We start from the raw sequence: 12,153 nt of genomic DNA, 5'->3' as shown, positions 1-12,153 counted from the left end.
TGCTCCTTCCGGGAGGTTTTGGTGGTACCAGCGTGCTCTGGGAGATCGGCTCCTTACCCCAAGGCTGTGGGTCTGGTGAGCGTCTCGAACACCAGAGCCAGCAGACGGGGGAGGGGGCGGGGAGCAGGCTCCTGCCACGTCCCAGGTGCCACGCCGTCAGCAGCCCCTTGCTGTGGGCCCCACACCCCTGCACTTACACCTCACTTGAAACTGTCACCACATAAGCAGTGACGTTTCTCTGCTGAGGGGACGTCCCCGTGTTTGTGAGGACCGACGGCCTCATGCTTCCCAGCCAGCTGACGGGCCCACAGTTGCAGGGGAAGATCCCAGAACAGCCGTGGGCAAATGCGCTGCTGGCTCTTCTGCTGAGCGAGCGCGCGGGTGTGGCCCCTCTGCTTTCTGCATGAGGCCCGTATGTCCCCGGCAGGGGCCTGCTGCTGGTCACCCGATCTAACCCCCTAACCCAGCGCCCCTCTCCTTGTCAGATGAAAAAGCTGGCCCGGAGGCAGCAGCAGCAGCAACAGGACCAGCAGAACACCCAGAGGCTGAGCTCTGGTAAGTGGGACCCTCCAGCCAGGCCTGCCAGGGTCCAGGCCTCGCCCACCTCATGGCTCTTGGTGGGCGGTGGAAGGCCGCTTCTGGGCTCGGCGAAGCCCTGCCTGCACCAAGGTCGGTGGTCTTCCAGCGAGGATAGAGGCCCGGGGGCTGGGGGAGAAGGTCGAAGGCACGAGCCAAGGCCTGGGATGCTGACTGCTGTGGTCTGAGCCATCTCCAGAGCCCCGGGGGCTGCGGCAGGACTCCCCGCAGGGCCCGGGCCACAGCCAGATCCTTGTCCTTCCCAGCAAAGCAGTTGACGGAGGACGTCACTGTGACTTGTCCATTTCCTAAACAACATAAGACAGTAAAAATGCTGCGAGTAAAACAGTAACCCCCTCCCTGGTTGGGCACATTCATGGGTTCAGAGTTCAAAGACGGTTCTCACGCCAACCTGAGTCTGACACCCTCACACCAGGAGAACAGAGAAGTCCTTTGTCCCCACCTCACTGATGAGCAGACAAGGGGGACCGGGTCCTCGCTGACTAGGGGGTGAGTCAGGACCGGAGCAGACGTCTCTGAACCTCGGTTCCACTAGGCCGTGATGCCCCAACTCTCCCCTCCCATAAGCACCTTCATTTGCTCTTGTGGCTAATACAGCTGATGTGAGCACTGGGAAGGGAGTCAAGAGGGACAGATTGTGGGACCTTTCAAGGGAACCAAAAGAAAAAAAATCAAATATAACTATATTATGACCATATCATTCTTTTTTGAATTTTTAAAAAGATTTTATTTATTTATTAGAAAGATGAAGAGAGAACACAGGTAGGCTGAGCAGCAGGCAGAGGGAGAGAGAGAGAAGCAGGCTCTCCGCTGAGCAGGGAGCCTGACGTGGGGCTCGATCCCAGCACCCTGGGATCATGACCTAAGCCAAAGGCAGCCACTTAACCAACTGAGCCACCCAGGCGCCCCCGACCATGTCATTCTTAAAGGACTATGCACCCAACAGCATTGTAGCAGGATTCCCTAAGGGATCTGCTTGTACCTCAAACAGGAATCGTCAGCCATCAGTGTGCACAGAAATCACTTGACATGTAGTAAAGTACAGATTCTGATTCCTCTCGTCTGGGTAGGCCCTGAGATTCTGCATTTTTAACAGACACCCACTACTGCTGGCCCATGGACCACATTTTGAAAAAGGCCATGACTGTGGCATTGGCTCTCAGTCCCCGGACGGGACTCCTTGCCCTTTCATGATGGCCCTTGCCCTTGCCTTGTGCTTGATACCTGAGCTCGGCTCAATGTAGAATCTGACTCCTGCAGCCCAGATTTGTCTTGGCTTCTCATTTTCTACACCAAACAGTGTCTTAACGTCAAGATAGATGCTCAGAGAGAGAAGTTAAGCAAGGACAGGGCGACTGGGGAAGGTTATTGGGGCAGGTTAGTCAGCAGACCCAGATGCTGTCCCTGCTCCACTCCCAGAGCTATTTGATCTGGGACCAGGCTTTCTGCTTCCTGGCACCCCAGGCTGTCTGTCCCTGGGGTGGGATAATGACGCCTACCAGCCCTGTTGCACTGGGCCTCCGGGAAGTTCAGAGAGGGTCACGGCCATGCAGAAGCCATGCATGTGGACTCTTACAGGCCAGCACGCTCGGGGGGCGGAGAACGCAGCAAGGCGTTATGAGAACACACACTCAGAGTGCTTGAGGCTTTGGAGAACTCAAAGGGCAACTCCGAGGGTGAAATCCTAGGGCTGACGTAAGAAAGCAGAAGCTCGTGGGGAGTAGAGTCTCTGAGAGCTCAGGGGCCGATGCTCAGAGAACCCCCAGCAGGATGTGGAGGCAGGACGTGAGTCCTCTCGTCTCCAGAACTTCGCTACGCAAGTGTAGCAAGTGGTTCCAAAGCGTGTTCACATGCCTCACGGAGTCTTGCTCTCCGTTCCACAAGGTCAGCGGGGCTGGAGTCAGGAACCCCACCTGACTGATGCGCTTTCAGTAGGGGATGCTGGAAGGGTCTTTAGATCCATCCCCTCCAGGGGCTGCCAAACTTGTGTGTAGCCTCAAACACCTTGGATTTAATGATGTACTTCGAAGAAGCTCTCCAAGTTCAACTGCACCTTCCCCATCCATGTTCTCTGAGGATGACCCATGATGGCCCTTGGGGGGTAGGGCATAGGCTGGGAACCATGGATGTCGCCTCATTCCGGACCATTTTATAAATGAGGAAACCAAGAGCCAGGAAGTGAAATGATCTCTCCATGCTCGTCACCCTTGTGCCATCCTCTTGGACGCTGACTAGGGCTGACCTAGGTAAAGTCACAACAAACAACGGCAGTTTCTGCTTTGTGCTCTGCCTGGTTGCTGGCTCCGGGGAAGCCAGCTGCCGCGTGGCTGGGCTGCTCAAGCAGGCCTGTGAGAAGTCTGTGTGGTGGGGTCCCCACGGTGGAATGGCAGACGCAGCACGTCCCACTCCACGTCTGGGGCCCGTGGCATCACAGGCACCCGCCCCTCTCACTCCTCCTTCCAAAGTCATAGCAAAGGCTGGTATTGGGTCAGGACACTGGGCAGCAGGGGACATGAATTTCGGAAGATGCTCTCAGCCTTCTCTCCCAGCACGGGATCCCGCGCTGCACTTGGAGAATGACCTGCCTTCTTCTCTGTCCCCAGCTCAGACAAACGGCAGCGGGAATGCTGGGATGGAAGGGATCATGAACCCGTACACGGCTCTGCCCACCCCACAGCAGCTCCTGGCCATTGAGCAGAGTGTCTACAGCTCAGACCCCTTCCGACAGGGCCTCACCCCTCCCCAGATGCCGGGGGACCACATGCACCCGTACGGTAAGATGGACGCCCACCCCTCAGGGACCTCTCTCAGCCTTCCCTCCCCGACACATCTGCGCAGTTCCCAGATCCTCACCGAAGCAGCCGGCAGAGTACGTGCCCAGAAAATGCCACTAGAATCATGTAACCAGTGGCCGCAGAAGAAGGACCAGCACACAGAGTCGTTTGTGATATTTCCATTCGCAGAAAGCACCATTTCTCATTGAACGGATGTTTCTTAGGGGCTCCAAACGCGCTCCAAACGCGCTCCTGAAGCATGAACTGTGGGGTGAAAAACAATCCCTGCCTGCTCTCAGCCCACCCCAGCTGGGGCTGCCTTTAGTGCCGGGTGTGAGGCTGGCTTAGGCTCCCCTACCTGCCCTGCTTGCTGTCTCAGCTGACGGTCAGCAGCCAGGCCGGGGCACGCTGATGGCGTGGCTGAGCTCCGGAGTGGAGGGCTGAAGTTCAGTCTCAGGGCCAGATGAAGGTCACTGCGTTTTTTACGGAGAAGGTCAGTGGCATATGTGATGCATCTAATCTGGGTCATCTGTGATAAACCGCACATTGATAGCTAAAAATACAGTTTTATTTGGGAAACCTTCAAAACGGCATTAGAGAGACGTGGCTCAGCTCGCAGATTTTTGTCAAGCAAATGCTTTTTTTTTTTTTTTTTTTGCCTTCATTAAAAAACGTGTTGAAGTGACCGTCGTCCTGCCACGTGACGTGTGCAGCAAACTGGGACAAAGATCCAGCTCTGCAGACTTCACTGACCCTCATTCGGACAAACCTGGGAGCGTCTGAGCAGATCACACGTGCGGAGGCTGAGGGGGAGATGCCTCTGTTCTTGTCACTGGGGTCCCCGAGCGATCCACAGCTGGCCCTCCCATCTTCTCCGTCCAGGGTGTAAACAAGCCCAGGGTGGGCCCCTAACCGTCCTTCCTCTGCAGGACGCACTCAGGGAGGCAGCAGACAGTCGGTGTGATCTTGCTGTCTGAATGGACCCCTGTGACCCTGGAGGTGGCACGAGCCTCCTTCACAGAGCCCGTGTTGATTTTCTTCCTGATCCACGTTCAAGAACCATTTTGGCGGCTGAGTCCTCCCAGAGCTCTGCCCCCCTCTCCAGGTGGAGGTGCCCCTTCCTGCCCACTCCCCAAACTCACTGTCTAGACGTTCTGACATCTGCTGCTGCGGCACCCCGTTCGGGCCTCTGGCCTGTCCTAGTTGATACTGTTTTCTGTGGTTGTGCTTTCCGCTGGAGCCTGTAAGGCCCTGAGAGGTCTTCTGCAGAGGGATGGGGTCCCCTCCATCCCACTCCCCTCCTGGCTGTCCCTCCGCCCGCCCCACGGCATCCCGCTGGCTGCACTCCCCACATTCCTGATCCCAAAGAGAGTCCTTCTTCGGGACCCTCCTGACCATATCGTCTCCATTTCAGGTGCCGAACCCCTCTTCCACGACCTGGATAGTGACGACACCTCCCTCAGCAACCTGGGTGACTGTTTCCTAGCGACCTCAGAAGCCGGGCCCCTGCAGTCCCGAGTGGGAAACCCCATCGACCACCTGTACTCCATGCAGAATTCTTACTTTACATCTTGAGTCTTCCCCTCGAGTTCTGTGGCTGGGCTCCCACCCAGAACAACCGTAGGCCGCCAGGGGTCGGCCGGCGATAGGAAGGGGAGGCCAGGGAAGAGGTGGGCTGGGGAGGGAGTTTTGTCGGGGATGCGGTTATATTACGACCTGATGTAGCTCGGCATTTCCAAAGACTGAACACGTAACGGATCGCATAGTTTCACGTTTCTGATAAGTCTTAGCTTTAGGTGTGAAGATGTGTTTATCTCTAAGGACAGGGACTTTTAATATAGACATTCTTATGCAAACTATAGGTATCTAGAGAGTCCTAACAACTTCCCGCTCTTTTGGGGAAGCTTTTGTCAAGAGGTGCATATGTCTACGCATCCATATACCCATAGACGGACAGACAGACAGACAGATAGATGTGTGTGCGTGTGTAAGCTTCCATGCTTTATCATCAGAGTTTATTCCTAATTATAACAGACACCAACTGTACAGCAGAAGTAACTTTATTTTCAGTGTGAACTATATTTAAGGAAATGCTTGATGCACTTAAGTTATAAAATGAGATAATTTACTTTTATAAACTTTATTTTTAGTTTGAAGAGACTTGTCGGCAGGGCAGAGAGGGCCGCTCCACCTGAGCCCGGGGCATCGAGGGCTGGAGCGAGTTCTCCTTTCAAGAGTGTCGTCGAGGTTCTTGCTCTCTTGGGGGTTGAATCATGGGGCTTGGAGGGGACGGAAAAGTCCCCGAGCGTGTTCTTAGAAAAGGTAAAGCATAGACTCTTCAGCTTTCTTTTCAGTTCTGACGTGTAGTTGTGGGCAGCAGTAGGAAGGTCAGTTTTGCTCTTGAACTTCAGCAACGGCAGGTGTGGGATGAGGCTGACACTATGTACCTACCTCACTGGGGGATGCTGAGGCTTCATTCACTCCCAGGACCCGTGAGCAGGGCTAGAACGAATAGCTGGTATTTGTCTAAAATACCGGACCAGCCACTTGGCAAAAGAGGCTCCCGGAGGGGGAGATGGTTGGCACCCTGCGCCCTGAGGGCCACTCTGCCCGCCGAGGTCCCTGATGCAGAGCCTCGGCTGGGATGGCCCGCTCAGGGCCTCTCAGGGGGCTGGAGTCCTGCCTTGGGGAGGAGGCCATCGTTGAGGGGATGGAAGAGAGGGCATCGTGGTGTTCTAGACCAGGGTTGGCAAACTACGGCCCTCAGGCTGTGTTTTATGGCCTGCCAGCTACAAATTTTGTTTTCTTTGTTTCTTTTTTTTTTTTTTTTTTTACATTTTTAAAGGGTTGTTAGAAAAAAAAAAAAAAAAAGGACTGTGGGACAGAGCGAATGTGCCCTGAAAGCCTGAAATATTTACTACCTATGCTGTCTGGCTCTTTTCATAAGATGTCGGCTGGCCCCCGTTCTAGAAAATCTATTTCTAAACAGCCTTCTGGAGCTCAGAGAGGCGGCAGGGATCCAGGCGGAAACCCGGGCTGCTTCCTTCTGTCCCGCTGTTCGGACTTGGAGCCAGAAGGGAAGGCTGCCATCAAACGCGGGAGTCTGCACCCTGCCCTCCACTCGTGGTGCTAGGACCAGCTACTTCTGGGCTAGGAGGCCTCCTGGGAAAGCAGACGGGTCTCAGGGGGAAGCCGGGGGGTCCGATTGGACCCCTCTGAGAGGGGCCAGTCCAGGCTTGGCCTCACTGCCGAGGACGTCCAGGGCCTTAGACCCTTGTCCCTTCACTCTCTGCAAAGGGGACGTGATCCCTTATGGTAGAGTCTGTGTTGTGTGATTTTTGTGCTCATGTTTATAATTTATGTAAACCACCCAGAAGCCCAAGCCAGTCTGGGAAGTGGAAATCGTGCAGATGCTGTGGGACTCCGTGGGCTTCTGTGGCAGAGAGCTGGAGAACGTAGCAGAAACTGTGTGAGTGAAAACAAATAGAGATCCTTCCTCCACGCGTAATGGCATACCGAGATGAAATTAAAAACCTCTTACAAATGAGCTGTCGTTGATGCAGGGGCAGGGGTGGGGTGGAGGGCCCAGAACCAGGGGCGCACGGGTGTTTTGTCGACGGGGGCCTGGGGAGGAGCACAGGGCGAAGCTGAACGTGAAGGGAAAGCAACTCCAGCGAACCCTTGCCGCCTCGGTCTTCACGAACCCGGCTGCGGAAGGAGGCCGGGGGGACATTCCGCCGGCACTGTCACGTTCACTCGAGGCGGGGTGGTTTGCAGTGTGCGGTGTGAGGCTGTTTGCTTGGAAATCAGAGCAGGAGAGATGTCTCACCCAGGACCATAGGGCGATGCCCGGGCAGGATGGGGGAGCGGAGCCACCGACCAGAGCTTCTCCCAGACTCCACGGTGGCCTTCCATGTGGTATCTGGGTGACTGTCACGACTATGACGAAAAGTATGGAAATGGCAGGAATGAGTGCGAGAGCAGGATTTACACTCCAAGGGCGGTGTCACTTCCGTGTGTCCTCTCGTCCGCTGGCCAGACCCTGTCCCCCGACCTCTGCTCACTCTCCCTGTCAGAAGCGGACTCGGGCCTCCTGCCGAGGGCCTGGAAGCAGAGAGAAGTGAGTTAGGAAGCCAGGCTGGCGGGAGGAGCCCTCACCCGGGCTGGCCCTGGTTCTGTCCCCAGGTTCCGCAGAGAGCCCCGGCTGGGGACTGTTCCCTGTCACTGTCTGTCTGCCCGACGGCTCCTTAGCCTTTAGCTTCGGCCTGCCACGTGGGGTGCAGGGCCTGTGTGGGGAACCCAGCCAGTGCCACCTGCTGCAACACCCCTCGATTTCCTAACCAAACAGTAGGAATTAATATTTTTGCTCACCTGAAGGACCTGGGGAGGAGTTTGAGGGCACCTCTATTCCCTTCCAAGATGTTGCGCCGATGGTTTTTTCTTCTTTTCTCTTTACTCTTTCTTTCTTTTTTAATTTTTTCTTTTCTCTTCTCTTCTTTTTTTTCTTTTCTTTTCCTTCCCCCTTCCTTTTCTTTCCTTTCCCTTCCTTTCCTTTTCTCCTTCCCTTCCCTTTCCTTCCCTTTCCTCTTTTCTTTCCTTTCCTCTTTTCTTTTTTTCCCCTTTTCTTTCCTCTCTTCTCCTTTCCTTTGCTTTTTTTTTTTCTTTTCTTTTCTTTTCTTCTTTTTTTCCATTCTTTCTTATGGCTCGGAGTAGGCACACACGGGGTCTGAATCCCAGTCTCCCCCCAACCCCCGCCACCTGCAAGGTCAAACTGGGTGGGTTACTTCCCTCTCCTGAGCCTCTTACTCCTCATGCGTGGCACAGGTAGGGTGCTTGTCCCTAGCAGAGGTGACAAGGTCAAGTGGGATGACACAGGCAAAGCCCGGAGCCCTTCACTGGGCACACAGCGAGTGTTCGGTTTGTGGCGGCGGCTGTGCCAGGGGCCGTGTCTACTGCTGGGGTTCGGTTGTTGATGCAGGGCTAAGGCAGTCTCTGTCCTTATTTGAGGAGAAAGGAGAAAACCCTCTGGTTCACCTAGGTCCCCCGGCATCAACATAATCACTTTTTATGTAACTTCTTTAAACCTCAGTGTGGGTCTTAATATAGCCTGACTCACAGTTGTGGGAGAGCTGGGTTGGTGGGGTGGTTGGTTTTTTAAAGGCAGGCAGATAAAATTCCAATTCCAAGGATACACCATGAACTTTGCCCCCTAAGGAGAGGCTGTCAGGTCACAGGCGATTTCTCTAGCTGTCCATAGTCAACTCAGGGCTGAGGTGAGAGGGAGCCCCTGATCCATAGTCCGAGCCTTTTCTGAGCGGCACTGTTTTGAGTCGACCTGCCATGAATCAAAAATGGGAAGAAACTGGAATTAATTTGTCAATTCCAAACCCAAAGACACATTTCTAAGGGCTCTGCGAGGGAAATCCAAGCGTCTCTTTCTCTCTCCCTTCCCCACCCTCCCAGTGCAAACACATTCGTCCAAACTGGATACAGACAAATTCAACTAGAATTAAACCCAATACTACGTTGTTTCCTTGAGTCCCTTTGTCTGGCATGTTGCAACATTGTTCCATGACAGGATGGGGAGAGTTCAAAAGAAGGCTTCCTTGAGCTTACAGGCCCTGTCCACATGGGGGGTGGGGGAGGACTGGGGGTCCCTGGCCCTAATGCTTTTGTCCTATCTGAAGTTCCCAGGATGTGTGACTTTGACCAAGGCTCTGGGCCCCCATTTCCTCATTTATAAAATGGGGCCAATGATGCTCACCTGTCCTACAGGTTGGTTGTCATGAGTCTCCAAGGAAACAGGAAAGATCTCGGTAGGGCGTGGACTGCTGTATAAGTAGCCTTGGGATCTCGTCCCAGGAGGCGCATGCAGATGGACATCCTGGCACCCTGTGCCTTGCTCCTGCCTGGGTGGGTGCCCATGGCAATGAAGGGGCACCGTGGATCTGAGGGAGATCATTTCTTTCCTGCACCAGCTGCTGTGGGTTACTGCTGCCATGGCCTGGTGGGCCTTCTTCCCTCCAGGGGAAGATTCTGGGGGGAAAAAAAAAGCCTACGGTGGCTTCTAGTGGCCAGTGCATTAGGTCACCTGTCTGTATCTGCAGGCTCCCTCCGTCCGGCACCCCGTGTGCTTAGGAAGGGAAAGTGTGGCCCACCCTCAACAGGGATGCCGCTGACCAATTTGCCTCCGTTAGCACCTCATGTGTTCACTGAATTCATTTCACAAGCATTTGCTGAGCACCAAGAATATGCCCTACCGTGAGCCGTAGAAATAGGATCAAGTAGAAAGAGCTGTGGGCCCCGCTCTCCCGGAGATGACAGTTGGGAAGAAACGTGAACAAACTGAACTTGCCTTGTATCAAGAGCCGCAAAGGAGGGGCACCTGGGGGGTTCAGTCAGTTAAGCGTCTGCCTTTGGCTCAGATCATGATCCTGGGGTCCTTGGATCGAGCCCCACATGGGGCTTCCTGCTCAGTGGAGAGCCTGCTTCTCCCTCTGCCTCCCACTCTGCTGCTCGCTCTCTCTCTTTCTCTCAAATAAATAAGTAAAATCTTGGGGGAAAGAAAAAAAAGAGGCCCACGGGAAAAGATGTAGGTCATTATGGGACTGTAGATCCCGGTAACTCATGTCCCTGTACCCAAGGAGCAGGGCACAGAGCCAAAACTAGGCCAGCGTCCCTTTCCAGGACTTGAACCTAAGGGACTGGCACAAAGCTGGAAACTTGTTTCCAGCTAACCCATTTCCACACGGGCACTTGCCAAGACGACCACACTGCTTGCTTTCTGGCCCCTGCGCTCCCCACTCTCCATCTATTGCCAAAATGAGTCCCCATGCCCCCTCTGGCTCTGTGAGCGGTCTGCTCAGCTCATCCCACAAGAGGCCCCTTTTTTCCCTCAAGTTAGCCTGAATTGGTTTCAGTCACTTGCAGCCAAAAAAATCCCAACAGGACCTATACACCTACAAATTTTGTGGGGGTTTGCACTGTAGGAAGAGAGAATGTGTACGTGTGTGTTCCTGGATTCCACTGCATAGCTGTCACATCCTTTATTTTATAGATGAGAAACCTGTGGCTCAGAGGAAGTAAGGCCAGGGTTGCAGAGTTGTTTCGGGGCACAGTTGAGTTTCCAGTTCATTTCTCTTGGCTCTCTGTCTTTGCTTGTCCCCCCAGGCCTGACTTCTCAGTGGCCGGGTTCATGGAGGTCAGGAATACATGCATGGCGGGGAACTGGGAGAGATGCAAAGAAGTCACAATATTTTTCCTGCCCGTAAGGAGCTTACAATCTAGTTGCGAGTAAAGAACATGCACACGAACTTCCCGTGTACGCCTGTGTGTGCCAGGAGTCAGGGCCCTGGTGGGCATGATGGGTTGAGGCATTCAGAAAATAGAGAGCTTGTTGGGACAAATGACCAAGGAAGGGAAAAAATACTTTACCAAGAGGATGGGGCTGGGATTGAACCTTCAAAGATGGGCTTGGTGGCCATAAATGTAAAGCTTGGATTTTTACATGTCAGTGATTTAATACATATGTTGAGAGGAGGAGGAAGTACATTCTCAACAAAAAGACCAAAGTGGATAAAGGCACAGAAGAAAGGGTGCAAGTCACGTTCAAGTGTAAATGCACGGAGACCATCCTGGTTGGGCAGAGGATTGACTAATGGCAGAACTAGAGGAAAATCGAATGAGATCGATGGTAAAGGTGTTGCCACTAATTCATGAACACGGATCAAAGGCTTCCATTTCAAGGTGTAGCTGCGGCTGCTGGTTGTTCCCATAATATATTCTCTCCTAAAATGAACTCTCCATTTGTTACTTGGAATAAAGCCTATACCTCTCAAACTCTAGTGCAACTAAGTTGGTTCATTTGACCAAGTTCTGCCCAGCGAGATAAGCAGAAGGGTCATATGGCATTTTTGAGGCACCTTCCTTAAAAGACCACTGGCATGTGCCCTTTCCCTCTTCTGTCATTTTCTTCTTCCTGGCTGCAATGCAGATGTGATGGCTGGAGATGGAGCAACTCTCTTAGGTCATGAGAGGAACCCAAGAGTGGTCGCGACACATGGGGAGACAACACAGGAAGAGTCTGGATTCCTGAGGACCTCTGGGAGCCAAGCTGTCATATTAGCCCTGAACTACCTACATCCTAATTATATATATGCAGAGAGAGAAAGAAATAAGCTTCTTTCTTTTATTAAGTTACTGTTGTTTTGGGTTTCTTCAATTTACAGCCAAATCTAATCCTGGCTGATACACAAAGCCAATCCCAATTAGGAAGAAATCTAAGCCCATTTTGTTCCCCTCAAGCTGCTAAGAAAAACAGAGAAAGGTCCAGACAATATATTCCTAGGCAATTCCTAGCTCAGGGGCTTCACCACCGGGGTGAGGCGGAAAGAGACGGGCACGGTTGTCCTGTGACTTTAAAATTTATGCATAGGTGATCTGGAAAGCAGTTACTTTAGAGCTGGGTCCTCTTACCCTTTGAAGAAAAGGAAGTAAAGGCGGTTTGTTTATTTGCCCACCTCATCTGAACACACTTCTCTAAATATCCCTATCTATCTTTGGGCGTCCTTAAGCAAGGTAGAATTTTTTTTTTTTTAAAGATTTTATTTATTTATCAGAGAGATAGGGGGAGAGAACGAACACAGGCAGACAGAATGGCAGGCAGAGGCAGAGGGAGAAGCAGGCTCCCCGCCGAGCAAGGAGGTAGAATTTGACGAGTTCACCCAGCCTCCGGAAGTACCCTACAGTCTTTACTGTGTATTCGTCTGTAGTGTTGGCACAC

General features: G+C 53.1%; 1 protein-coding gene across 1 annotated transcript in view; it reads left to right on the top strand.

Annotated features, from left to right (window-relative positions):
• Positions 1 to 6,145, top strand: part of LMX1A (LIM homeobox transcription factor 1 alpha) — a 49,961-nt gene extending 43,816 nt beyond the window's left edge. Inside the window, exons 4-6 of the mRNA XM_044266775.1 lie at positions 486 to 555; positions 3,201 to 3,371; positions 4,786 to 6,145. Coding sequence (XP_044122710.1) covers positions 486 to 555; positions 3,201 to 3,371; positions 4,786 to 4,946 — 402 coding nt within the window. The 3' untranslated portion in view covers positions 4,947 to 6,145. The remainder of the gene's footprint in view (positions 1 to 485; positions 556 to 3,200; positions 3,372 to 4,785) is intronic.
• The last annotated feature ends 6,008 nt before the right edge of the window (positions 6,146 to 12,153 follow it).

The sequence above is a fragment of the Neovison vison genome, chromosome 10 (assembly GCF_020171115.1).
Source record: "Neovison vison isolate M4711 chromosome 10, ASM_NN_V1, whole genome shotgun sequence".
Taxonomy (NCBI): Eukaryota; Metazoa; Chordata; class Mammalia; order Carnivora; family Mustelidae; genus Neogale; species Neogale vison.
The sequence above is the reverse complement of the archived record's forward strand: the minus strand, read 5'-3'. Positions and strand labels throughout refer to the sequence as shown.